We start from the raw sequence: 27,731 nt of genomic DNA on the forward strand, positions 1-27,731 counted from the left end.
GCCAAAGATGCCCCATTTAATTTTCGGTATATTTAAATTTTCCTCTTTTCTGATTGAACTGAATTAAACTTGCTTATAAGTTACACCCATTCATTGGCCTGATGTCTGGAGGTACCCAAAGTGCAATTAATCTTATTTCTGAAGAGACAGCTTTTTAAATTTTTGAGTAAAGCTTTAGCATCCCTGATGATTCTCCCCAGGTAAACTTAGAATAATTTTAATAGTTTCTCCATTCTTCATCAGAATTGTAACCCTCTGTAAGTTACCACCTGTTAAAATGTGGCACTCAGAAGTGGTGATAATGTTAGAGATCTGGTCAGAGTAGACCTTGGCGAGCTTATATTGGTGTTAATTTGTATAATATGCTTTATTAATTTGGGTCATGAATACTTTTTTAGTAGCCGTATTTCATGGATGACCTGTTGACCTGTGTAGTTTGCTTAAATCCCTTACAATCCTCTTTTGTAAGTAGTCAGCTAGCTGCTGAACCATCTTGTCTATCTGTAGCTGGCTTTAGGAATTAAGGGCAGGACTGCATGCTTGTCTTTTTTATATTCAACCTAAAAGTTTTTCATTTAAAATCATTGGGGTATTTAAATCTACATTAATTTTCTCTACCATTTGTATGTCCCAACTACTTTAGCTAATCTTTTAAATTGGAAGAAAAATCATTTGTTTAAAAGTTGCCTATATTTAACAATTCTAAAATATTAACAAGTGTCCTATTTTAGCTAGGCCCTGACCAAGTTCATCATACAAGACTACAATGCTTTAAGCATTTTTAATATTAACATTAAAAAAGTAAATGTTACATGTCTGTGTTCATAAGCTCTAAGCTTCATCTGTCAAGGTTTAGAAATAGAGGGTAATGATACTATCATGGTTCTGAGATAACTGATTTTTCAAATAATAAATATAAAGCAGATACCGAGCATAAATTATACTGAACATTGTGAAAATGGTACTGTAATGGGAGGAAGACATGGAAGTTCTCTACCTAGCTGGGGGGATCTTGGTTTACCCTTCTTTGATTCTAGTATTTAACAATTAACTTTATTTTCATTCTCATTGTTTTTTCCAGTAGGCGGTAAGGATTATGGATTTGTAAGTCACTATAAGCAACCATAGGATGTAACTGATTTTTGTGAAGGGCATTGTTCATGCCCAGTGCAAGATACTTCATTATCTTTATAGTCTTTTCATTTATAAACATGAGAAATTTTGCTTTCCTGACATCTAACGTAGGGATCAGTCAGTTATTTTTAAACTTTAAAAAATATCTAGCTCTACACTGTCCATTAACACGTGTCTATTTAAATAGAAATAACAATTAAAATGAAATAATTTAAAAATTCAGTTGTTGGTGGGACGCCTGGGTGGCTGAGTTGTTAAGCATCTGCCTTCGGCTCAGGGCATGATCCCAGGGTCCTGGGATCAAGCCCCACATCAGGCTCCTCCGCTGGGAGCCTGCTTCTACCTCTCCCACTCCCCCTGCTTGCGTTCCCTCTCTCGCTGGCTGTCTCTCTCTCTGTCAAATAAAAAAATAAATTCTCTTTTAAAAAAAAAAATTCAGTTGTTGGCTTCTACTAGCCGTGTTTCAAGTGCTCAATAGCCACGTGTGTCTAGTGGGTAGTTTATTGGGCAACATAGATTATAGAATGTTTTTATCATTGTAGAAAGTGCCCTATTGAATGATGCTGATATAGGCACAAATGATTTTCATGCAAATTTATGAATATCTTCCCATTAAAGGTAGGGTGAATCCTAGAGGAAAGCATAATTCTTCAGTGATTTTTATAAGAATAGAAATGTTACAGGTTAATTATGAAAAATCTAGAAAATAGAAGTAAAAAGAAAATAAAGTTTCTATATGACTTTCTGTTTTTAACATTTGTTTTATATTCTAGTCCTTTTTTCTCTGCACGTGTGTACACGTGTGGGGATGATTTTACTTGTGCATATTTCAAGTAAAAAGAGCAAGAATATAAAAAGTAGCCATTTTAATGGGAAATATTTTTGCTTTATAGAAGTTTACCTAAACTTTGTTCTAAATCTAAACTCTTTTCTATGTTTATAGTTAGCCTTTTGACTAAAAATGTTACAAAAATACTGTTTCATTCTAGATTATTGTATGAGTTAGGAGTATTGGAAATTATCTCCAGTTATTTATTTTCTTTTAAATGCTCTTTGAAAATTGTATTTGCCTATATCTAAATATCAGCATTTACCTCAAACACTTCAAATAAATTCATGAAGTTTCACTATGAAATGGTGACACAAGGCACTTGGAAATTTTATTCTCACTTTTTGCTCATCTTCATCCCATTTGATGTTTGGCTCTGTCAGCATCATCTTTGACCACCAACATTAGTTGGTAGGTGCATGCTGGCTTTGTTGGAAATTATTATGAATTTGTTAATGAAGCTTGGCTGTATGGGTAGGCGAATTTAAAATCTGCACGTTCTGGTTTTTACTTTGTGTTAATGCTTCATGATGATCAGAGTTATGCATAGTATTCATTTTAGGTGTGTTCCTTTGTTTTATGGGAAGTGGAAGATAAGGCAGTAGACAGTCATGGTAGTGGAATCAGGGTATGCTGGTAAGACGGAAGTATAGGGTGTTGCCATCTTTTTGCTTAAATCATTAAATTTCTTCATGTTTATATCTTGAATCCTTTTTCACTGTGAAACCATATTTGCTTATAAATTCAATGCTGATCAGCAGTAAGAAATTATCAGGGAGGAGTAGGAAAAGTTCCTAAATAACCAAGAGTTTAAGAAAAGATAATAACTGTTTTAATGAGTGTTTTATTTACAGTGCCATTATTAGCTTTAAAGTCACTCATTTAATGTAAAATTAAGAATTGTCAAGCTGTAGCCCAATAATATTGTGAATTTCTCTGATATTAAAAGGTACTGAAATAAATTGTATTTTTGTGCTCTTAACCATCTGCCAGATAGGATTATATATGACGTAATTAAAGAGGATCTGGAAATTTCATGCCTTCAAATTACAGTAATTTCTGACACTTCAGTGTAGTATTCAGACTCTTTTAATTATAGGGAAGGAGAATGATTAGTTTTTCATGATTGTGATTTGGGACATATGCACATGTAGATCGCTAAGAGTGGAGTAAGAAATGAAGACAGCCGTTTTGTAAAATGTTAAGCTTTAAGAATAGTAGAATCATCCCAGAATTGGCCTTGTTCAGAATGGCTTCTCCAGACTTGATGAGTATTTATGTATATGTGCTTTGCATAGGTAAATTTTAGGATATACATTTTGAAACTGCCCATCAAAGGCCCTTTATTTTACAGGAGGGTAAAAACCAATCATTTTAAATGGGTACTTTGCATCACATTTTCTTATCCCATCAAATGCTCTTGACGGTGGTAGTGTAAAGAATTATTTGGTAACAAGCTGTTCTACTTCCTTTCTTTGTGGATACCAAATCTGGGAGTGTACCCACAGATTTGAGAAATCATACACATTTCTTTCTTTAGTGACTCCAGGACACATTATAACACATAAGAATATTGTAAATTGTTAGCAGGGAAATTTTGACAAAACTGTGGGAAGCTTGAAATAATCTTGAAAGAGCGTTTTTTACTTATCTAAGGAGAAAGTGAAGAAGCAATTATTAAGTACTGTGGAATGCTAAGCCCTGTGATAAACCCTCATAGAAGTTTTCTGAGTTGAATCCTTTTGTCAGCCCTCTGAATGTTATTAAAACTGAGAGGCAGAGATGGTAAGTTCCCCAGGATCTCCTGTAGCTAATGAGAACTGGAATTTGTCAAGACTCCAGAAGTCTGTTCTTTCCATCGCTCATTTTCTCTTGCAGTCTCCAGGATTACAAAAAAAAGAGTGATATCCTTAAAATAGTATGTTATTTTTTTATTCAGGGAAGAAACAGAGTGAGTACATACACATGTATTTGAGTGAGGGTAAGATGAAGACTAGAGTTAGAGTGGGTTTAAAGCATATCATGAGAAGACATTTGAAAGGCAGAGTGTATGGTAGTTTAAACTGATGGAGGTTATGACAAAAAGTTGTTCAATATAAATGGTAGCTATTATTATTACTCGAGACTCTCTGAATTCTCACATAATTGAATAAAGTTCTTTCAGTCTGTGGGAAAGATGGGTATTATTTGTTTATATTAACAAGGACCACTGTAATAATTCAGATGTGCAGCTTATGAATAAAGTTATCAAAGTGCTTCTTATTTGGCAAGTATTTCTGTTTTATAGACAGGAAAAGCACTTACACCATAACTAGTATCTCTTCTAATAAATACTTAGGTATCTAAAGAATACTGCATTGACTGTGTCTGTGAGGGAGAAGTGAAATATATTGATTTCTTGGGTGATTGAATAGAGGATATATGTATTACTTCAGGAAGAAAATACAATTTAGGGTTTTACCTTTCTCTTAAATGTTTGTATTTTTTATTTCTAGGCCGTTCGCTGCTACGAATCTCTAATCTTAAAAGCTGAAGGAAAAGTGGAGTCTGATTTCTTTTGTCAATTAGGTCACTTCAACCTCTTATTGGAAGATTATCCAAAAGGTAATTTTTTCCCTTATTAATTACTATTTGATTTACATTTATTTAGAATAATTGTAATTGTTCGTACTCTACTGAGGATACTACCATTTTTATTTCTAAGAAATTGTAAGCTTGTGAACATCCTAAACAATGAGGAAGAAAAATGGGGTATATAGAAATGTGAAAAATTCATGTAACTCTATGTAAATCATCAGTAAGGTGACCAGTTTAGCTGATATCACCACCTACTTGTGCACTGTTTTGTTCTACCTTGTGAAAAATCCCTGCCCTTTAAAGGCTCTACCATAGTAGTAAGTGAGCCACTGGGGCACCTGGGTGGCTCAGGTGGTTAAGCATCTGCCTTTGGTTCAGGTCACGATCCCAGGGTCCTGGGATTGAGCCCCGCATTGGGCTCCCTGCTCAGCGGGGAGTCTGCTTCTCCCTCTGTCTCATCCCTTCGGTCATGCATGCTTGCTCTCTCTCTTTCTAATAAATAAGATCTTAAAAGAAAAAAAAAAGTGAGCCATGGATTGACACTTTGAAGAAGTAACAGAGACTTAGTATTTCTTTTCTTTATCCTGGCTATAAAACTTCCGTTTTAGCTAGAAATTATTGGAATGAAAATTTTGTCTGTAGTCATGTTATTGTAAAGGTAAGCAGTACAGAGAGATGATCATATAATGAGCTTGAGCATTGGAGAAAATAAATTTTTTATTCATTCGAAATTTTTTTCCTGTAAGAAATGAGTTAAATAACTCAAGGCAGTCGCCCAAGATGGTCCCTTTTATAGTACTAAGCTGCTGATGCGGACCATTATTCACTTAGGAAGATAAAGCACCCCAAATACCACCCACTCTCCCAATACCAAAGGCAAAACTCGTAGCAAAGAAAAATTGTGTCCTTATAAACAAGAATGTTTTAACCTTCTGACGATAGTAAACTTCTGAATGTGGAACAGATAAACATAATATGTTTGTTTTCCATAACTGTGTTTAGTGGGCAGAACAACTGGCAGGTTTCAGGGCTGGAGTGAAGGATTGTTGATGTTTTACAATGACACTTTTGTATTAGGTCAAGTGAGCACTTTCCTAGTGAAAATTCAGTTTTTGCTTGAGACAGGTGTAATATATGGGGTTTGAAGTTAGGCTTATTTCTCAGCTTATCTCTGTTGTTTACAGTTGTATTGTTAACATATAGCGTATATGCCCCTGAGTTTCGGTTTTCTAATCTGAAAAGCAAGAGATAAAGGGGTTTGGGGATTGTTATGTGAAACTGCTTAGTACTTAGGAAAATGCCTTCAGGATAATAGGTATTAATAATTATTTAACACTCTATTCGATAATTTAATTAAGACTGACTCATTTAAAAGAAACTGTTTTACAAAAAAATACACAGAAATTCTCTACAGTATAATTTTTTAATGCTGCATCTGGAGAGCATGCTATAGTGTGTGTATGTGCGTGTGTGTATACCTTATATATACATATATATGTATATATAGTAGCTACTATATATACATAGTAGCCTTTAAAACTTTATTAACCTATGAACTTAACTATTTTTTCCATTTATAAAATGTTTGGCTGTGAGGCTATGAGTCTAGGGATATTTGTTTTATTAGGGTTTTTTTTGGGGGGGGGCAGGTAAGGTAGGGCATGTGGCAAACTACCTGGCAGGAGTGATCTAGTAAGATGGGAGCAGAGACTGAAACTTTTTAAGGGTTTAAGTCCTTGAAAAGAGGTGCTCTGAGACCCATTTACTGTCATGTTAGACGAACTGGCTCTTGATAGCTAGGCAGTAGGTCAGTTATTTGTGATAGGAGGAAAAGGAAGGTGAGAACAGATACAGAGGTATGTATATGTATTTTAGTATTTCAAGCCGACGGCTTCTGTTTCCTTGATTTTTTTCCTTTAATCCTCCTTGAGTCTTTATCGACCACATTTCCAAGTTAGAAAAAAAATTCCTTTGTACATACTAACTATTGAATTCCTTCTGTCCACTCTTCACTGTCTTCCTGTAAGTCCAAAACTGGAGCCCATCTCTAGTAGGCCCTTCCACACTCCATCACCACTACCACCAGTTTATGGAGACATTTGTTACCTCAGGCTGCTTCTCCCTTCTCTCTTTGGAACCCAGTGCAAAGTGAGAACCTCTAGCTACAGCCAAATAGACATTTAATTTTGGAGAACAGGTTATAAACCATAATTTTTTAGGAAGTAAACATAAGCCACACAATGAACATTTGAGTAAATTGGTCAGATATATGTAGGTAGGGGACTTACTGGCCCTGTTATCCTGAAGACAGTTCTTTAATTATAGTACTGAGTCCTCTTCTTTGTGTGAAATTTTCCGAGCTTGGGGTTCCTTGTGAAAAACTGCTTCTACTTTTGCAGTACAAAATCAATTTCTGTCACTTGATTTGGTCATTTGGCTTCTAGGAATTTGTCGTTAAAAAGTAATTGGTTAGGGGCACCTGGATGGCTCAGTTGGTTAAGTGTCTGTCTTCAGCTCAGGTCATGATCCCAAGGTCCTGGGATTGAGCCCCGTGTCGGGCATCCTGCTTGGTGGGGAGTATGCTTCTCCCTCTCCCTCTGCTTGTGCTCTCTCTCTCTGTTAAATAAATAACATCTTAAATTAAAAAAAAGTAATTGGTTAGAGAGTTGTAGGAAAATGAAGCCTCAGTGAGCCTGGCCTGTTGGAGGTTGGATTCCTCTGGAGGGAGATCAACATACAGGATATTTAGTAAGGAGTGCCTTTAGGGTCAGCACCTGTGGAAGGTACGTGACAAAGGATTGGATTGGAAAGAGGGAGGATGGGGGCGCCTGGGCGGCGCAGTCGTTAAGCATCTGCCTTCGGCTCAGGACGTGATCCCAGCATTCTGGGATCGAGCCCCACATCAGGCTCCTCTGCTAGGAACCTGCTTCTTCCTCTCCCACTCCCTGCCTGTGTTCCCTCTCTCGCTGGCTGTCTCTCTCTGTCAAATAAATAAAAAAAATCCTAAAAAAAAAAAAAAAAAGAGAAGAAAAGAGGGAGGATGTGACAAAGGTGAGAAGTTAAGCTGTGACAGCCTTGGCCAACTCCATGGGGAGCCTTGGAGCTAGAATGGCCCTTCAGAGCCATCCCAAGTTGGGCCAAGACGACCAGGTCTTTATCCTCCATCGTTTTGATACTAGATATTGGCCAGCCTGGGAGGGAATGTGACCTGGGCAAGGTGGCTCTGCATGTAAAGGCAGCCCACCGTTAGAGGCTTTCTGCAGGCAGGACTCCCAATATTCCTTCCTAGACGCGAGATTTGAATGGTTTTTCACAGTGTCTGCCATACCTCCTTGCCACTCTTAACCCCAAAGCTAACTCATTAGCCGAACCAAACAGCTGATGGAGCTGTTAGACTGCTTTAAGCCATGAGGTGGGGCAGTGATTTCTCTTCTTTGAGTTGGAAAACAACCGGGGAGACGGAGAACCCTGGACTGAAGGACAAGCATGTATATTCTTGTAAATGTATGTGATGGACCTTAGGAGCAGTCTAATAGAAATTATATGTAAGTATCTGTAAATACGTGTGGCAAATTATAGGTAAGGATAATCACTAAGTTAATTACTTAGAAAAATTAAGTAGCAAATTACCTCAGAGTATACATCAAAATTATAAAAAGAAATTATGAGGTAAGAGACTTGGGAGATAGTAAGAATTCCTAAAGTAAAACAGTTAGTTGAAGGAAATATAGTACTCATTCCTGATGTTAGCGTGAAAACCTCGAAAATTAAAAAAAATAGTTTCTTTATGGTTCGTGGTGAGCTAGAAGTTTTCTTTGAAATTCCTGCCAGTGATCGATTTTTTTTCCCTCCCTTTCCTCCTTCCTTCAAGTAATTTGTCATTTTGTTGCATTGTCTATCACTTTTGGACAAGATAAATTTGGTTGTTTTAGTCACTCAGCAGTTACAGATGGCTAGGGGCAGGTTTCATGCCAAGAGTTGCTAATGTGAAGAAGTTTTAAGTCAGAGTTGGTGAGCTCTCTGTCTTCTCTTTGTCGTTCTTGGGTAGAATGACAATAGTCCATCTGAGGATATATGAAGTATAAGAACATAGAGTGCATATTTCCCAATAATAGATCTTGAATTTGGTTTCTTCAAAAATTACCATTTTTTGATGCTTGCATGGTTCTTCTTTTTATTGTTGTAGCTGTTGGAACTGAAGGTTGTGATTCTTTTTATTTTAACGATTTATTTATTTATTAGAGAGCATGCGCGTGTGTGCACAAGTTGGGGGAGGGGCAAAGGGAGAGGGACAGAAGGAATCCCAAGCAGAATTCCTGCTGAGTGTGGAGCCCTATGTGACCCTGCGCTCCATCCCCACAGTCCATGAGATCATGACCTGAGCCGAAATCACAAGTCAGGTGCTTAACTGACTGAGCCACCCCAACGTCCCTGAAGGTTGTGATTCTTTTGAGAGTGTACTCTTTGTTCAAAACTCCTTTCAGATAGAGTCATTGGAATTAGTTTGCATTGTATATATTTTTGCTATACAATACAAATTTGTGTTCAGATAGTAAAGTAAAATAAAATAAAAATCCAAAATACTGACCTATACAGGCATATAATAGCCATAGAATGAATATTACGTATCTGTCTGAAAACCTGTTACAGTCCAGGTGATTGTTCATACGTTGTCATTGCATTCAGTCATTGCACCCTATTTCTTTGTATAACTTCATTTAAATGTATTCCACGGTTTTCAAACTGTGATACATATGTTAAAAAAAAGTACCAGTGCCTCCACTCCTTCCATTGCAGTTTGGGAGTCACTAGTTTTGTTCAGTTCACTCATGGTCTAGAATTAAAAAAATGCAATTGAGAAGTATCCAAGAAAGCAAAATAGTGACCATAACACACGTTGTCAAAAGCCTGTGTCTAGGCAATAAGCACAAGTTATAGTAGCTTCAGGAACCAGAGAGCTGTAGCAGAACACATCGAAGGAACATAAGACATATACTTTGGGTCTCTGATAGTAAGCCAAATGTGAGATACTAAAGACCTTGAGGAGTATATTAATTTTTTAAAAGATTTTATTTATTTATTTTAGAGAGAGAAAGAGAGTGCGTGTGCTCACGAGTGTGAGCAGGGGGGAGGAGCACAGGGAGAGGGAGTTAATCTCCAGCAGACTTTCCACGCTGCACCGAGTGCAGAGCCTGACGTGGAGCTCGATCCCACCACCCCGAGATCATGACCGGAGCCGAAATCAAGAGTTGGATGTGTAACCGACTGAGCCACCCAGATAATCCATTATTAATTTAATAATGACAAGTAGTAAAGTTGAGATTTCAGTATGCGCATTAATTTGACTTCAAGGCCTCAGTGAAGGTGCTGATGCAGCAGTAAAAGGATTATTTGTTTCTTTGCTTTTCCAACTTTCTGTCTGCTTGAATTTGTAATATTAAATCTTTGCAATCATGTGGAGAGAAGGGGAGATGGGAACAGAGGTCTGTTGTGGATGCTGTTCACAGGGGTTCTCAAATGTTAGCATGTATTTAATATGTATTAATGCTACATAAAAGAGAAAAGATGTGTTTCAGGCAGTCACGATTTAAGAAGGCAGAAAGGTGCTAGTGAGCTGAGTACATCAGTCATTTATATAAAATGAAAGTTAATATAAGCTCTCTGAGATATCATTTATCCCAGGGTATAAATATAACCGTTCAGTCCAGCCTCAGATAACAAAACAAATCAAAGAAATCTATTGACCTAATAACTTTAGGCAACCACAGCTTGTTCTGACCTAAAGATGGCAGTCAGTGCAACTGACAAATTTGAAGAATGTCAAAGGACATACTTTTCCTTCTTTCCTTAGACTTATCCACTGTAGTGTTACACATTGGGCTAAGGGTGAAAGCAGAAATGCTGAGTTTTGCCTACAGTGAGTACATAGTCTAATATTAGGAATATAGACTGAATTTTAAATCTTTTCCTTCCTTGCATTTCCATCACATCTAACTCTGCAAAAAGCTCCCTTTTTTCTGGCAAGGCTATCACCTTTAAACTACCTTGTCGTTTCTTTTCAGCCTGTGTTGCATATGGACTTGTCATCAGGCACACCCTCTTTCTCTTGTTTTGACAATCTTAACTCAAAGACATAATACTTCTAAGCATGCTGAAGTTTCTGTTATCTACTAAATCTGTTTTAACTCTCTTTACTCCCTCACTGTATTTCTTGGGAAATAAACCTCTCCTTATTTAATTCCAGACAAATTATAATAAGGCTTTGAACTTCTCTCCTCATTCTTCAGTTACACCTTACTCTTTTACTGAAAAACTCTTTAGGCTGCTTGTGACCTATAAGGAATTAACTTGAATTAAATGGCTTGATGTCCACTCATCATCGGAGAAATGCAAATCAGAACTACAGTGAGATAATCACCTCCCACCTGTCAGAATGGCCAAAATCAGCAACACAAGAAATAACGTGTTGGCGAGGATGGTGGAGAAAAAAGGAACCCTTGTGCATTGTTGGTGGGAATGTGAACTGGTGCAGCAAATCTAGAAAACAGTATGGAAGTTCCTTAAAAATTTAAAAATAGAACTGTCCTATGATCCAGGAATTGCACTACTGGGCATTTACTCCCAAAATACAAAAACATTAATTCAGAGGGATATGTGCATCCCCATGTTTATTGCAGCCTTATGTACAGTAGCCAGCTGTATTTATAATAGCCACACTATGGAAGCAGCCCAAGTGTCCATCAATAGATGAATGGATAAAGAAGATATATATAGACAGTGGAATATTATTCAGCCATGAAAAAGAACAAAATCCTGCCATTTGCAACAACATGGGTGGAACTAAGTATATTGCTGAGCAAAATAAGTGAAAGACAAATACCATATGATTCCACTCATATGTGGAATTTAAGAAACAAAATGGATGAGTAAAGGGAACAAAAAAGAGAGAGGCTAACCAAGAAACAGACTCTTAATTATAGAGAACAAACTGATGGGTACCAGAGTGCAGGTGGCTGGGGGATAGGTGAAATAGGTGATAGGAATTAAAGAGTACACTTATTATGATGAAAAAAAAACAAAATGAAAAAAAAATGGCTTAATGTCACAGTCTTTCAGAAGTGGTGAGAACATAGGTAAAGCTGCTACTTTTCCTATATCTTGTTGCCTTCCTGGGGGCTCTCATTGGTAATGTTGACCATTTCCTAATTTTAACATAAATACACTTATTTTAACATTTATACAGATAATATGTTCACTGTTTAAAGAAAAATATTAGAAGATAAATAACCATAAAAGGTCAACAGCCTGAGAGCAGGAGCCATGTGTTTGTTAACATCTCTATTTCACTTTATCTAGCTTGGTGCTAGCCACTTAATACTTAAGAAATATTATGTGAATTCATTAATGAACCATTGGTATTTTATCATCGAGAGGCACTTGTTTTTTAAACATTTCTGATGCAAATCTTTAGAGACTTTTCTATTACAATAAATTTTTTGACATTTGAAAATTGAATTAAACTCTGCATCTTTCTTTATCCTGGTATATCGTGTTAATTTCTCTGAGAAGCACACTTGTAACATTTCAATTTCCTATATAGTACCTATTTTATAGGTAGATGAATTCTCTATTGGATGTGTAGACTGTTTCTTTCCTTTTTTGGTACTAACATAATGACTATATTGTCCATCCTTGTAGCTAAATCTTTGCATACATCCATGTTTATGTTTTTAGAAGGAATACCTTGATGTGGTAGGCTTACTGAGCAAAAGTGTGTGTGTGTAGTTAATCCTTGAACAACATGGGTTTGAACTGCAAAGGTCCACTTACATGTGGAATTTTTTCAGTAAATGTACTACAGTACTGTAAATGTGTTTTCTCTTGGAATTTTCTTAACATTTTATTTTCTCTGGCTTACTTTATTATAAGAATACATTATGTAATACGTGTAACATACAAAATATGTTAATCGACTTTTTTTGTTGTGGGTAAGGCTTTAGGTCAGCAGTAGACTATTAGGTAGGTTTTTGGGTGGTTGAAAGTTATGTGTGAATTTTCCCACTGTGTTGTGCAAGGGTTAACTGTATTAAAACCTGACAGTGCTTAAAAAAAAAAAAGTTTTACTAATTTATACTTAAAGGACTAGTAGAATGATAAAACTGCTTATTTCCTTACATTTTTGCCACTTCTGGCTATTTTCCTTATCATAACTGAGTATTACCATTATTTTTTAATTTTATCATTTTCATATATGAAAAGGTGTATAGCACGATTTTGAAGTTAAAGGACAGATGACTATGTATAGTACCCTCCCCCATCTGTATAGGTGATTCTTTTATCCTTGATAATTTCCTTGTTTCCTCCCCTTCACTCCTGTCTTCATGAGGTAAAGGGCAAAATAAAGGAGATTGTGTGAGAAAGAATACAGGCGCTTAAGTTGTTATAAAGTTAAATTTAACTTGCTTCTCATTGTTATCTTGCATTTATTTTTTTTAAGACCCAGCTTCTTTGTTAGTACTTTGACAGTTTTTAAATAATCTTTTAAATTATATATTTCTTTTTTTAAATTTAAAAGCCTAAATGGGCTTATTTAAAAACAAATAAAACTCAAAAAATTATGAAAAAATAATTCGAAGTCTGTTCATAAATAAAGCTGGTTCCCAGGTTTAAAAAGATCTGAGCTTTGGAAATTTATTGATAGAGAGTGGATAGTCGTATGTTTGGGCATACCATTTTTTGTTAAGTGGCAAGAGAAAATGACAATCTTACTTGAAGTAATGTTGAAAAGATTTCCTAGTGAGATGAAGAAGGACTTCTTGAACCAATAGAGAACTCAAGGATCACAAAGTGAAGGAAGATTAGATGATTTAGGGAAGGAAGAGCCTAGTAAGATTATATGCTACAGTCATTGTGAAAAAGGTTTTAAGCATTATATGGATGTCCGAACAAATGATTTCCCTTATTCTCTGTTAAGGACTTTAGAAAAGTCTAGTTACAGTGGACTAGGAATTCTTTTTCATGGATACGTAACTGACTTCGAGATTTGAAATGATGACTTTGCTTTGATTAGAAGGATTTCACTAGAGACTGGTGATGGGTACTTGTATAGTCTTTAGAGTTTGAATGATATATTTGGATTAGGAATCAGAAAATATGTTAAGTTCTTTTCTTAAAATAGGATGCTAGGCCTAATGGGGCAGAGTATAATTGGAAAAGTAACAAATGCTCATGGAAGGAGTGTCTCATTTGCAAATCTGTGCTTGCACTTTGGAGCATTTACTTTCTTGACTTTGAATTTGAGGGTTCATATTTATTTCTTGGTTCACCGTATAGTAGTACAGATGCCATGTTTCTCCCAGCTGATAGTCACATAGGCTTCTCGTACCTCGTGTTTCATTTACTTTGGAAGACACCATACTATCTTTTTAAGGGCTCCTCACAGTTTTAAAATGGGAATTTTATGAAGTTACTAGGTTATTGGAAACATGCCTTCCAGGGTTGTTGGAATCCTAGAACACCATTGAAAGGGCAGTCCAGATTTAATATGGTGAGTGCACAAAATTGTTAGGGACCCTGACTTGTATTGGTTAGGATGATTTTGGTACAAAAGCAAAGAACTGATTCTAGCTTAAATAATAAGCAAATTGATTGCCTCCCACAACTGGAAGTTCATGGGTGAGTTGTGTACTGGGTCTAGTTTAGATCTACAAGTATCCAGCTACGTTCCATTTGTTTCCTCTGCTATCTTCTATGGGCTTCATACTAAGAATAGTTCCCTTTGTGGTGGCATTTAGTGATATATAGGTTTCCTTGTTCGCATCCAGTAGTAGAGGGAAAGTACCTTTCCCATGACTGCCATTTATAAATCTGTGATGATTGTTTGACTGTTCTCTTCCGGTTAGAATGGTAAGTTGGATTGCTTTTCTTTTTAGAAGACTGTTAATCAGTGACCTTTATGAGCCAGCAACAATCATGTGTGAAGAACTAGAAAATGCGGGATGGTTTGCAATCAACTTTTGCAATCAACTTTTCTCTAAAGCGACATATTTCTGAATGCCCTTCCAAGGATAGGTTGATTGGCATCATCTTTATGCCAAAAAAGATGAACACTACTTAAAAAAGTTAACTTGATGATATTTTTGGGTAATACTTCTCTAATTTGAACATGTTTAGAAAGTTCTCTGCATTGAATTCACATATATTTTAGCTGTTTACTGATAAACAATATGAAAGCATTACACATGCAGTTCTAGAAAATATTAATTTGCATTCCCCCCATTTTTATCAGTATAAAATTTTACACTTGCTTAATCTTTATGTGAAAAATCTGAGTCTTTTTTTTTTTTTTAAAAGATTTTATTTATTTATTTGACAGAGAGAGAGACGAAGACAGAGAGAGAGGGAACACAAGCAGGGGGGGAGTAGGAGAGGGAGAAGCAGGCTTCCCGCCGAGCAGGGAGCCGGATACAGGGATCGATCCCAGGACCCTGGGATCATGACCTGATCCGAAGGCAGAGGGTTAACGACTGAGCCACCCAGGCGCCCCATGAAAAATCTAAGTCTTTTTTAAATTGAGGTATACTTGATCTATAACATTAGTTTTAGGTGTTGTATGATTCAGTGTATATATTGCAGAATGAGCACAGTAAGTCTAGTTAACATCCATCACCATACATCGTTAACAAAAATTTTTTTTTCTTGTGATGAGAACTTTTAAGATTTACACCCTCAGCAACTTTCAAATACACAATACAGTATTATTAACTGCGGTCACCATGTTGTAAATTATATCCCCATGACTTATCTATTGCTCAACAGTTTTTTAAAAAGGACTCTCTCTACCAATTCTAATGTATATGTATAATTTTTAGTTTACTTTTTTTAACCTGGGTTTTTGGATTGACAGGAACCGTAATTTTTTCCATAGCCTTTTATGCCTCGCGGTGGATTTAGGGGTATGGGATGCCCTATTTTGGAATTGAGTTGGAGTAAGTTAATTGTGGGCTGGATATTTGTTGTTGTTGTTGATTATATGAAAGGAAACATCACAAAAGAAATACTCCTTTTCCTCTTTGAGATGGTTGAGCTCTTGGTCTTTCTTAGAAGTGAGATCCCGGGGCGCCTGGGTAGTGCAGTTGTTCAGCGTCTGCCTTCGGCTCAGGGCGTGATCCCAGCGTTCTGGGATGGAGCCCCACATCAGGCTCCTCCGCTGGGAGCCTGCTTCTTCCTCCCACTCCCCCCTGCTTGTGTTCCCTCTCTCGCTGGCTGTCTCTCTGTCAAGTAAATAAATAAAATCTTTAAAAAAAAAAAAAAAGAAGTGAGATCCCTTGTGGGGACAAATAATTCATCACATTCTGAAGTAGACTTGGAAAATCTTAATCCTTTTATCAGATTTGGTCTGTGAGGAAGGCCATGTTGATTCAAGAGGTAGCCTAGATTCTGTTCAAGATTAGGTCTGAGATATGAACAGTTTTACATCTTTGAACTCCTATATATTTGATATTTGTTATTATGTCTGACTATGAGGAGGGGAGGCCCCAGATTTCTAAATTGTTTGGTCTTAAATATCACTATCTGTTGGAAGGTGGTGGTGGGTATGATGGGAAGCTTGTTGTGATGTTTCTTAAAACTTGTATTATTGATTTGATATGGGACGGAATTGGGACTCACACTTATTTTCCCTCTTTCAGCATTATCTGCATACCAGAGGTACTACAGTTTACAATCTGACTACTGGAAGGTTAGTGAACATTTACATGTCTCTTTCCTACTTATTTTTTAGGCCGATTACTGCTGGTTATGCTCAAAATGAATTGTGCACTTTTTTCTTTGTTTTGTTAATTACTTTAAAAACGTTGTAAGTAAAGGGGTTTGGAAAGGAAAGTGTTCTTTGTATTATCTTGTATGAACCCCCTTGTATTTTATTAAAAGAGATAGATTACTCTGACACAGTTTATTGGTCTAAGATGATCGTAAGTGTAAGAATTTAAAAGTAAGTAAAACCAAATGGTAACAAAATGATTTTTTTTTTTGTCTTAAGTTGGTACCTGGGAATAAATGAAGGCTTTTATTGGATGCATAAGATAGGTATATAAGACTGAAAAAGCAAGGAACGATGGGAAAATTACAATAGAAATCTTTCTTAGTACAGTCTGTCTGTAATTGGAGCTCTGAGGACAGCTGAACCTAACCATTTTTTAAAAGATCTACCTAAATGAAGAACTGTGAGTCATCCATTTTCTTAGTTTAAGCAGTTCATAAAGTTACCTGGGCAGGTCAATCTTCACATCATGTTTATTTCTAAGCATAAGTTTATTGATGAGTGGGGTTTCTTTATCTGAATTCCCATTTTAGATTTTTAAGGTATATTTTATTTTTCCATCACCTAGTTTATCTTTCTTTTCAATTTGTAGAAGTTTTAACAATATATTTTGGTCATTTAAAAAATGTATTGAAAATATCTTTTCTGGTCTGTGGCTTTACCTTTACTTTTAAAAGCTTGTTGAAGTATAGTTTTTACATAGTGTAAAATTCAGCTGTTTTAATTATGCAGTCCAGTGACTTTTAGTAAATTTTCACAAGTTGTACAACCATAACCACAATCTTAGTCTAGGACATGTCCATCTCCCCATAATGAAACCTCATGCCCAACCTCTGGCAAGTACTACTCTACTTTCGGTCTCTGTGTATTTGTATTTTCTGGATATTTCATACACATGGGATCATATCATATGTGTTTTTTTGTGACTGGCTTCTTTCACTTAGATACGTTTTCAAGGTTGATCCATTCGTAGCATGTATTAATACTTAATTGCTTTTCATTATTTAATATTCCATTGTATGGATATACCGTGTTTTATTCACTAGTTGATGGGCATTTTAGTTGCCACTTTTTGGCCATTGCAAATAATGCTGCCACGAACGTTTGTGTTCTTGTGTGGACGTAGATTATAATAATGCTGCCGTGAACATTTTGTGTTCAAGTTTTATGTGGACATAGATTTTCAGTTCTTTGGGGTAGATGGCCAGGAGTGGAATCGCTGAGTTTGTAGGGTAAATTTATGTTTAACATTTTAAGAAACTGTTTCCCAGAGTGGCTATAATGTTTTACATTCTCGCCAGCAATGTATTAGGGTTTCAGTTTCTCCCTTTCTTGTCAGGACTTGTAATTGTTCAGTTTTTGAGTGTAGCCATCCTAGTGGATATGAAGTAGCATCTTATTATGGTTTTTATTTCCATTTTTCAAATGACTGATAATGTTTAGCATCTTTTTATGAACATATTGGCTATTTGTGTATATTCTTCGGTGAAATGCCTGTGCAAACCCTATATATATATATATATATATACATACTTTAAATAAGTATGTTGTCAGAGTTTTTTATACATTCTGGATACAATCTCTTATCAGATATTTAATGTGTAAATATGTTTTCAAATTCTGTGGCTTGTATTTTCACTTTCTTGGTGTAGTATATTTTGAAGCGCAAAAAATTTGAATTTTGATGCTGTCCATTTTTCTCAACTTTTTCTTTTATTTCTTGTGCTTTTAGTGTTGCACATAAGAAATCTTTGCCTAACTCAAGGTTATGAAGATTTATTCTGTAGTTTATTCAAATCAGTTGCTTCAATTTTTGCCTTTATAGAGAGTAATGCAGTAAGTAGTAAAAGTGTCTTTTCATATTTTTGTTAGTGATTCTTTGGTGTATAAGTGGGATCCTTTATAAGGGTAAGTGTTAAATACAGCTGCTTTGGGAGTGCTGATTTCCCCTTGGTCTTAACCAAGAAAGTTTATGCCAGCATGGTGTTTGTATCTGATAGGTGAGAAATGGTGCTTATTGTTGTTTTAATTTGCATTTTCTTAATTGTTAGCAAGGTTGAGGTTTTTGAAATTAAAGTTTAAAGACTATTTCTTTTTCTTTGAAATATTCATATCTCTTGCCTAGTTTTCTATTTTTGTGTGGGTCACTTTTATTTTTGTTTTATTACAGCTGTATTTTGTAGGAAGTATTTATCCTTTATCTGCAGTACAAGTTGCAGTTTTCCATTGTTGTTTTGCTTTGCTTTTGTGTGTTTGTTTTTGCCCGTGCAGAAGTCTTTTATTTCTTTGTAGTCAAATTTATCAGTCTTTTCCTATTCTGAGTTCTAGGACAGGTTTTTTCCTTGTTCTCAGGTGTTAGAAAAATTCGCCCGCATACTCTTTATTAGTACTTGAATGGTTTTTACTTTTTAATTTAAATCTCTGTCCCATTTGAGATTTAATTTATCCTTGATGTATACTGTGAGGAACATCTAAGTTTATCTTTTTCCTTATGGCTAATTATCCCAACACAATGTATTGTTAAAAAATCTATCTTTTCCTCTAGTAATTTGAGATGTTGTCTTAATTGTATGCTGAGTTTTCATGCGCAATTTTGTCTGCTTATGGGTTTTCTGGTCTATTTTGTTAGTCTGTTTATGAACTAATTACCATACTATTTTACTTCTAGAGATTTTATAATATATTTTAATATATGGTAGCACTCTGGCACCCTTTCCCATTGTTCTTGTTTTTAGGGTTTCCTTGACTGTCCTTTCTTGATTGTTTTTCCAAATAAACTATCTAATTAAGTTGTTTAGCTCCACAAAAATATCTGATGATTTTTTTCACCAGCTTTTTTGAGGTACAATTTACATTGTTTCAAGCATATAAGCTTGCTGTGTTCGGCAGTTTATGTGAGGTTGTGTAACCATTACTACAATTAAGATGCAGAATGTTTCCATCATTCACTGTTCCCTTGTGCCCGCTTTACAGTTGATGCCTATTCTTGCTTGACCCCTGGTCCCAGGCAGGCAGTTATTTGCTTTCTATCTCTCTAGTTTTGCCTTTCCTAGAATGCCTCACAACTGGATCAAAGCAGCATGTATTCTTTTGTTTTTGATGTCTTTCATTTAGAGTGCTATTTTTGAGACTCATCCATGTTGTGTGTATCAATATTGTGTTCTTTTTAATCTTTAAGTAGTATTTCATAGAATGATTCTGCCACAGTTATTCCATTTATCAGTTGCTAGGCATTTGTGTTGTGTCCAGCTTGACGTAAATATAAATGCAATTCTGTGAACATTATTTGTCTTTGTGTGGACAGAGGTTTTCATTTTTCTTGATATATGTACCTAGGGTTTGGAAATGCTGGGTCACATTGCAGTTGTAGGTTTAATTGCCAAACTTTTTTCCTAAGAGGCTGTACCATTTTACATTCCAACTAGCAACATTTGATTTCCGGAGTTTTACATCTTTGTTAGTACCTGGTATTGTCAATCTCTTTTCACTTTAGCCATTCTAGTAGGTAAGTAGTAGTTTTTCATCTTGGTTTTACCTACATTTTCCTGATGGTAGTGATTGATTCCTGATTGTCTTTATTTGTTCTGCTGGCTTTTTGTTTAATTTTCTCTTATTTAGGTAGAAGCTTAGATGATTAATTTTTCCCCCTGATATAAGTATTTAAGGTACCTGTTTTTGTTAGCATTGCTTTGATTGTATCCCACCAATGTTTATATATAGTATTTTTGTTACCATTTATTTGAAAATGTCTTCTACTTCCTCTTTCTTCTGACCCATGGGTTATTCGGATACATGTTATATAATTTCAAAATATTTGGGTTATTTTAGATATCTCATTGTTAGTGACATTCTATTTTATTTATACAACATACTTTGTATGATTTCATTCTTTTGAAATATATTAAGACTTTATTGGTTCTACACTTGAAAACAGCTGCAGGATTTGCATTTTTGGTTGTACTATGCTACGAACAACAGGGAAAGGCAGTTGATAGTGTTTTTCAAATTTCTGTCTTTGATGATTTTTGTGTTTATCATTTGCTGGGAGTTATCGTTTATGATTGTGGAATTGCCTTTTAATTTTGCCCTTTTTAAAAAAATACATTTTGAAGTTTTCTTACTAGTACGTATACATTTGTGATTATTATTTTTACCTGATGAATTGACCCTTTTGTCATTATAAATATTATTTTTACCTCTGGTAATTCCTTTTGTCTTGACATGTGTTTCATCTGATTTTAATACAGACATTCTGTCCTCCTTAGGCTTGCTATTTACATGTTATATCCTTTTCCTCTTCTTTCCACCCTGATGGTATCTTTATATTTACAATTCTTCTTTTGTAGATAACTTATAAATGGATCTTGCTTTTTTATGCAGTTTGAAAAATGTATTTTTTACTTGCACTGTTAAACCATTCACAGTAATGTACTCATTTATATGATTGGGTTTGTGTCTTAATTTGATTTTTCCTCTTCTGTTTGTCCTTTCAGTTTCTTGGTCTTACGTTCTTCCTCACCTACTTTCCCTATTCCTTTTTTGATATTTGAATGTGTTTTACAATTACTTTACTTTATCCTGTTTTCCATTTCAGCTCTTCATTATTTGTTCACTGGGATTATAGTATATATCTTTAATTTTTCAGTCAAGTCTCAGTTAATACTGTATCAGTTTACATAAACTGTGGAAAGTTTGCAATTATGTAAGTCCGCTTCTTACCCATCCATGTCCTTTATGTGATAGTTGTTATATCTATTAAATTTACATTATTAACTCCATGAGATGATGTTCTTTTGCTTTGAACAGGCCCATATATTACAATGTTAATAGTAATGGTTTGTATTTACCCATATGGTTATCACTTCTGATACTCTTCATTACTTTCTGTGACTCATTTCCGTGTACTATCATTTTCTTTTAGGCCGAAGAACTTCGTTTAGCATTTCTTATAGTAAAGATCTGGCAGAAGTGAATTTCTTTTATCTGAAAATATTTTTTGACTTCATTTTTAAAGGGCGTTTTTGCTGGTTATGGAATTAACGACTTGGCTTGCTTTTTTAAAGTGAAGTTCTACCTCCTTGCCTTCCTCTTTCTGATGAGAAATCAGCTCTTAATTGAACCACTGTCCCTGTACACAGTTTTTTTGCTTCTTTCATGATTTGCTTGTTATCTTTGGCTTCCTGTAGTTTGATCACGATAATATCGCTGCATGAGCATCTTCATATTTATCCTGCTGGAGCATTTTGAATTTACATTAAATAGGGGAAATTTTTGTCGTTATTTCTTCAAATAATTTTTTGTTCATTTTCTTTCCTTCTGGGGATCCAATTCATGTAGGTTAGATAATTTGTTTTTATATAAATGTCCCAAAGGGGCTCTTTTTTTTTTCCTCTGTGGTCTTCACATTGGATAATTTGTTTTTCTGTTTTGAAGTTTATTCTTTCTTTGTTGTCATCACTTAATTATTAGTCCAGTCCATTGAATTTTATTTCAGATATTATATTTTTCAGTTACAGATTTTCCATTGGTTTCTTTTTAAATTATTTCTTAGTTGAGATTTCCTGTCTTTTTAATTATGAGCTTGTTTTGTTGATGGTAATTAGAACAGCAACTATAAAATCTTGTCTGCCATTTTCTTTTTTAAAATTAAAAAAAAATTTTTTTAAAGATTTTATTTATTTACTTGACAGAAAAAGAGTGCACAAGCAAGGGGGGGCAGCATGGGTGGGTGATGGGAGCTGCAGAGGGAGAGGGACAAGCAGGCTCTCCACTGAGCAGGGAGCCAGATGTGGGACTTGATTCCAGGACCCTGGGATCATGACCCAAGCCAAAGGAAGATGCTTAACCAACTGAGCCACCCACATGCCCCTTGTCTGCCATTTTCTAGCATCTTTATCATTTTGGGTTTGGTTTTGGTTGATTTTCTAATTTCCTGAGATGGTGTTCTGTTTTCCTGGATCTTTGTATTTGTGTAATTTTGTGTTAGGTGCTGGACATTATGAAAATTATGCTGTCTTGGTTCTATTATTTTCTTCTAGGGAGGTTCCCCACACCTTTCTCTTTTATCTTTATTGGACTTGAACTGCAAACTCAACTTCCTTGGGTGGCAACTTAACTATCAATTTAGATCTTTTGTCTTTAACTTAGTTGAGTCTGTAACTTGCATACAGGTCAGACATGTGGATAGAATTTAGAATTCTCTGGCTCTTCTTTTTCTGGAATTTCCCTTTATTTAGTGGGTTGTGATCTCTCCTGGTTCCAGTCTTAAGGTTTTCTATTTTAGAAAGACTGCTTTTTCTACCAATGACCCACTCTCACATGTGCTATGCCTGGCAGCAAGTTAATAGCTGGGAAAATGGAACTCAGCCCATACAACTTTCCTTCTCTAAGAATGGCCTTTCATATTAGTTTCCTATTGCTGTTTTAGCAACTGACCACAAATTTAATTACCTTACAGTTTTGAAAGTCAGAATCCCAAATGAGGCTTATATTTATAGTTTTGTTTAATTTTGTGTGATTTATACCCACAGTGTACTGTAAGTTGAAGAATATAAGTATATGATTGATTGTCAGTAGGGCTAGTTCTTTTTGGAGGCTCTATTGGAGAATCTCTTGCCTTTTCCAGCTTCTGAAGTTTATCCACATTCTTTTGGCTCATGGCCCTGTATCTAACTGCATTTTGTCCCCTCACTGCCTTTGGCCTTTAACTTTCTTGCCTCCCTCTTACTAAGGACTCTTGTGATTACATCGGGTTTAACCTGGGTAATTCAGGATAACCTTCCCATCTAACAATCCATTTAATTACAACTGCAGAGTATGTTTTGCCATGTAAGTTAAATATTCTCAGTTTGGGGATTTAGGATATAGAATTTTAGGGGCCACTATTCAGACTACCACTTCTTTCCACTAGAATCTGCCTGTTTCTGTTTACTCCTCAGTGCCTTTAGTTAGCTGCTTTATTTTATGTATTACAAATAAACCAGAGGTTACAGTTTTTATAAAGCTGTAGTTATTTAATAGTTACTGTCTCTAGGAGGGTCTTCACCAGTGTCATCTTACTTATTTTATTAGCCTTCATTGGAAGCAGTAGTGTGATAATGTATTGATACCATTTTGCTTGCTTTTGAACTTTTAATAAAGATGTAATTGTGCAGCATATTTTTAAGTCTTGTCTTCTTTCAGTCAGTACTGTATATGTTAAATTCATCCCTGTAGTTGTATAGTGTAATAGTTTGTTTTCATTGCTGTGTAGTACTTCGTTATATGAATATGCCACAATTTATTCATTTTATTGTAGAAGGAATTTGGTTTTTAATGAAGTTTGGCTGTTACTGATTATAACTTTGCAAGGTTTTGATGCCCTGGTAGTTGTCTGATGCCTGAAAACAGATTTAAAACAATATTTTGTCCAGCTTTTCTAGCTATAATTACTTGGGTAGAAGAGGGAATTGGGATTTAAGTCCAAAACAGATTAGTCTACCATTGCCAGCCATGGAACTCCCCTCTAATCTTACCTATAAGGAAAACTTAAATGTAAAATTTATTATTTAAAAACGTACTGTAGATATTTCAAATAATAAGAGAACATAATTATGGGATGCCCAATACATGGAATAGACTAGTTAGCCCTCAGAATAATTTATCATTGGTAGTTTCTAATTGTACAGAGTTCTTAACAGGCATTTTGAGGTCCTCCCAGGTGTCAAAAGCTGACTGACTTCCCAAATACCAAGAACACAAACCTGAGTTTATTGCTTACCGTGTTAAAGGAGAACACCACCTCTACAAAGCTTTGTTGGTATCCTAGGGAAAAAGGTAAGGTCAGAATTGATTGAGAATTGAAACTTAAAGACAGGTCTTTCAATTTGGGAGCTTGATTGGGTAAGAATCTCCACAAATGTAACAGTCCAGAAATGGTGGTTGTAGCAAGGCAAGGAATTCGAGTAAAGGGATTTATTTAAAGAATGGGCCTCAAACTATTGTCGATGCTTTTCATTGAAGAGTTGATGGTTACTATAATAGTGGACAAACTATGTGCCTGGGTAGGAGACATGGAAAAGTAAAGTAATGCTAATGAAAACAGAGGACTAGCCAAGTCATATTAACATAGACTTTCCTGTGTGGTTTAGGTTCTCAGGTCCAGTGTAAGTGTGGGGGTAGATGTTTTTGGTTCCCTCAGGTTTCAAGAACGTGTACCAGATTTTGTCACTTGCAGACAATGCTACTTTAATTTCTGTTTTCTAAATATCAGTAAACAATGTAACAGTATTATTTGTGAGCCAGTGAGTATTTACCCAGTGGCCAGTGGTGATCAGAATTCATATTCATGACAGTGATTTTTAGGTTTAACTTTTTATATTTATAGTTTTGTTTAATTTTGTGTGATTTATACCCACAGTGTACTGTAAGTTGAAGAATATAAGTATATGATTGATTTTTTTAAATATGACTGAGATAATTATGTCCTGAGTTTCAGTTGCACTTCTTTCTTCCAACCGCATCTCTTCAAAGCTGTCCTCTATGATTAGATCTTAAAAAATAAAGTGATTCGCCATTCTATAGGGCACCAGTTCTTCATCTGAAATTCTTGCATCCAGAATTATGTAGAGTTGAGTGGATTTTTTTTTTTGAATTTCCAGAAAGATAATAGTGCATTTACTGCATTACGTAATATCCCCTGTGGCAACAACATATTTACATCTCTGCAGTGATAGTATGATTGGTTATATTAAGCGCTAAGTAAGTAAAGACTTCCTGTCAATTCAAGTCAGGGTTTTCCTACCTAAAGAGTTTTGGTGGCTGATTTATGATCACCTTTAATTTTTGTTAGAGCCTTTTGGAATTCAAAATGAACAATTAGGTATCATTGATCTGTAATCCATGATTAAATCTTAATCTTTGTTTAACATTTCAGAACTCAATAATGTTTATTATATAATTAAAATCTGTAATCCATGATTAAATCTTAATCTTTGTTTAACATTTCAGAACTCAGTGTTTATTATATAATTAAAAATTTATTTCTTGAGAGATCATACTTTTTCTTACCTATACAAATGAGTCATTTTTGAAATGGTGGAAGTTTGCCAGTTTCATGACTGATCTGTCATGATATACACGTTGACATGAATACACGTTGACTATTAGTGATTATAATAAATACCTTTGTAATGCTAGCTAATAATAAAAGCTTACTTACTCAGCAACTCTATTTACCATGAAGAAATGGCATAATAATTAAAAAGCAATGTAGGGAAGAAAAGCTTTCTTCTGACTACTTAGGTTCATGGCTAGGGCCTGCAAATTACTAAATACAGGAAGATTAACAGGAGGTAAAAAAAAATGAGTTTACGTATGCAATACATTTGCCTGTGGGAAAACTCAGTGATGAGTAACTCCAAGGGTGGCTAGAATTCGGAGCTATATACCAACTTAGTAGGTGATGAGAGGGAGAAAGGGCACTTACAGGAAAACAACTTTTTTGGGAAAATAAATGGACCCTTAGGAGAATAGATGGGAGGTATGATAGTCTTGTGACAAAGTCAGTTAGAGTTCCTCTCTGGGAGGGAGTTTATGACACTTGGGTTCTTTTAGGAGGCTCTGCTTTTAACATATGAGGGATTCGAGGAACTCAGATGCCTTCAGCTCAAAATAATTCTTATGCCAAAGTGGCATACTTTGGAGTACCATGTCCTGATCCCCATCAACAATAGCAGCAAAACCTAAGGTCTTTCATGAGTCAGGGAAGTTTAGAAATTGCTGTTACGGTTTATAGTATGAAGTAGAAAGGTAGGAATAAAAAATGGTGTGTATGCTGTTAATGGTGCTATGTATTTGAGTATACAAATAAATAGAAGATGGTAGGCTACATGTTAAAATGGGAAGAAGTTCTGTTGCTTCCTGATGACTTCTATTAAGTATACCTTATTAAGCAGTTCTGATACACTTTTATTTATAGCTGTGAACTTCAAAAATACATAAAAGCTACTCTTCCTCCTTTTTTTTACCCCCACTTGAATTTAAAAAAAGAAAGAAAAGCTTTTGAATTATGGTAGTATGCTTATCTAAAAGAACCATTGATTAAAAGTTGCGGAAACTAGGGAACTTGTGGAATCTGCGCTCGTCTTCTGACTTATCAGTGACTACTACTTTTACACTAGTTATGTCAGTCACTAACTGGCTTTTACATTCATAGACAAGGGCTTTGTTGGCAATACAGGAATAAGTAAGATAGTTCCTGCTCTCAAGTTGCCCATATTCTTGTGAGGGGAGACACAAATAAGCATATGTTTTTGTTAAGTGATATATTGTAGGTATTGAGGGCCGTGAGGGGGGTGGGAGTGTGTGTCTTTGAGTAAAGGGTGTAGGAAAGTCTGAGTGAGGATTAGAAAGACTCTACAAAGAAGTTGCAATTTGAGGGAAGGATTCCAGCTGGGAGACCTGGAGAGGCTTTCCAAGAAGAGAACTGAGCCAGCACATGAAAGTAACATCAGTAGGTGTTTAGGGAACTCTCAAGTTCTTGGTCTAGAGCAGAGGTCCAAAAACTTTCATAAAAGAGTGAAATAGTAAATGTTTTAGGTTTTGTGGGCCAAGAGACAACATCAGCTGTTCTGTAGGTACTTAACGAATCGGTTACAATGTAACCATTATAAAATGTAAAAATTATTTTTAGCTCTTGGGCTTTAAAGAAAAAATTTGACTGGCTAGTTTGTGGACTCCTGTTTTAGAGCCTGGGGTTATTGTTGGGGGTATAGGACTCAAAGTGTGGAAAGAAAGGCAAGGGCCAGATAAATAGTAAATGGGTTTACAACAGGTAGCACAGGTCTGGAGGCTTCGATTTATTTCAGTATTTGTTCAATATCTAGTCAGTTTTTGTATCAGAGTCCTAAAGTTAAATAAAATGACTTCCAGGGATTGATTGAAATTGCATTGACTTTGTACATTAAAAAAAAAAAAACTCTCATTGTAAAGAAACGACTGTCTTTCTCAATAAAATTTTATAATTTTTCCATGAAGTTCTTGTGTATATTGTAAGGAATATTTTATATTTTACAGCTTTATTGCTATTATAAATGTCCTTTTAATTTTTCAAATCTGCTGCTTGGCTTTTGTATGTTGTTAAATTTATCAAGCAATTTCACTAACTTATTACTAATTTGGCTAATTTGTCTAAATTACTTTGGATTTTCTATGTAGGCTATCCTGCCTTTGTAATTAGTAGTTATTTTGTTATTTAATTTCCAGTTTTTTTGATCTTTTTCCCTGCTGTTGTGATAATTAGGGTGCCAGCACAGTACTGATTGAAAGAGGTGATAAGAGTACATTAGTTGTTTCCCTTCTTAAAGGGAAAGTTTTAAATGTATTATCATT

At 35.3% G+C, this 27,731-nt stretch overlaps 1 protein-coding gene across 7 annotated transcripts in view; it reads left to right on the forward strand.

Moving 5' to 3' along the window:
• Positions 1-27,731, forward strand: part of KDM6A (lysine demethylase 6A) — a 204,769-nt gene that overhangs the window by 59,365 nt on the left and 117,673 nt on the right. For all 7 annotated transcript variants that reach the window (XM_011237210.3, XM_011237211.3, XM_002929208.4 and 4 more), the window contains exons 3-4: positions 4,459-4,567; positions 16,231-16,280. In XM_011237210.3, coding sequence (XP_011235512.2) covers positions 4,459-4,567; positions 16,231-16,280 — 159 coding nt within the window. The remainder of the gene's footprint in view (positions 1-4,458; positions 4,568-16,230; positions 16,281-27,731) is intronic.

Source organism: Ailuropoda melanoleuca, chromosome X (genome assembly GCF_002007445.2).
Source record: "Ailuropoda melanoleuca isolate Jingjing chromosome X, ASM200744v2, whole genome shotgun sequence".
Taxonomy (NCBI): domain Eukaryota; kingdom Metazoa; phylum Chordata; class Mammalia; order Carnivora; family Ursidae; genus Ailuropoda; species Ailuropoda melanoleuca.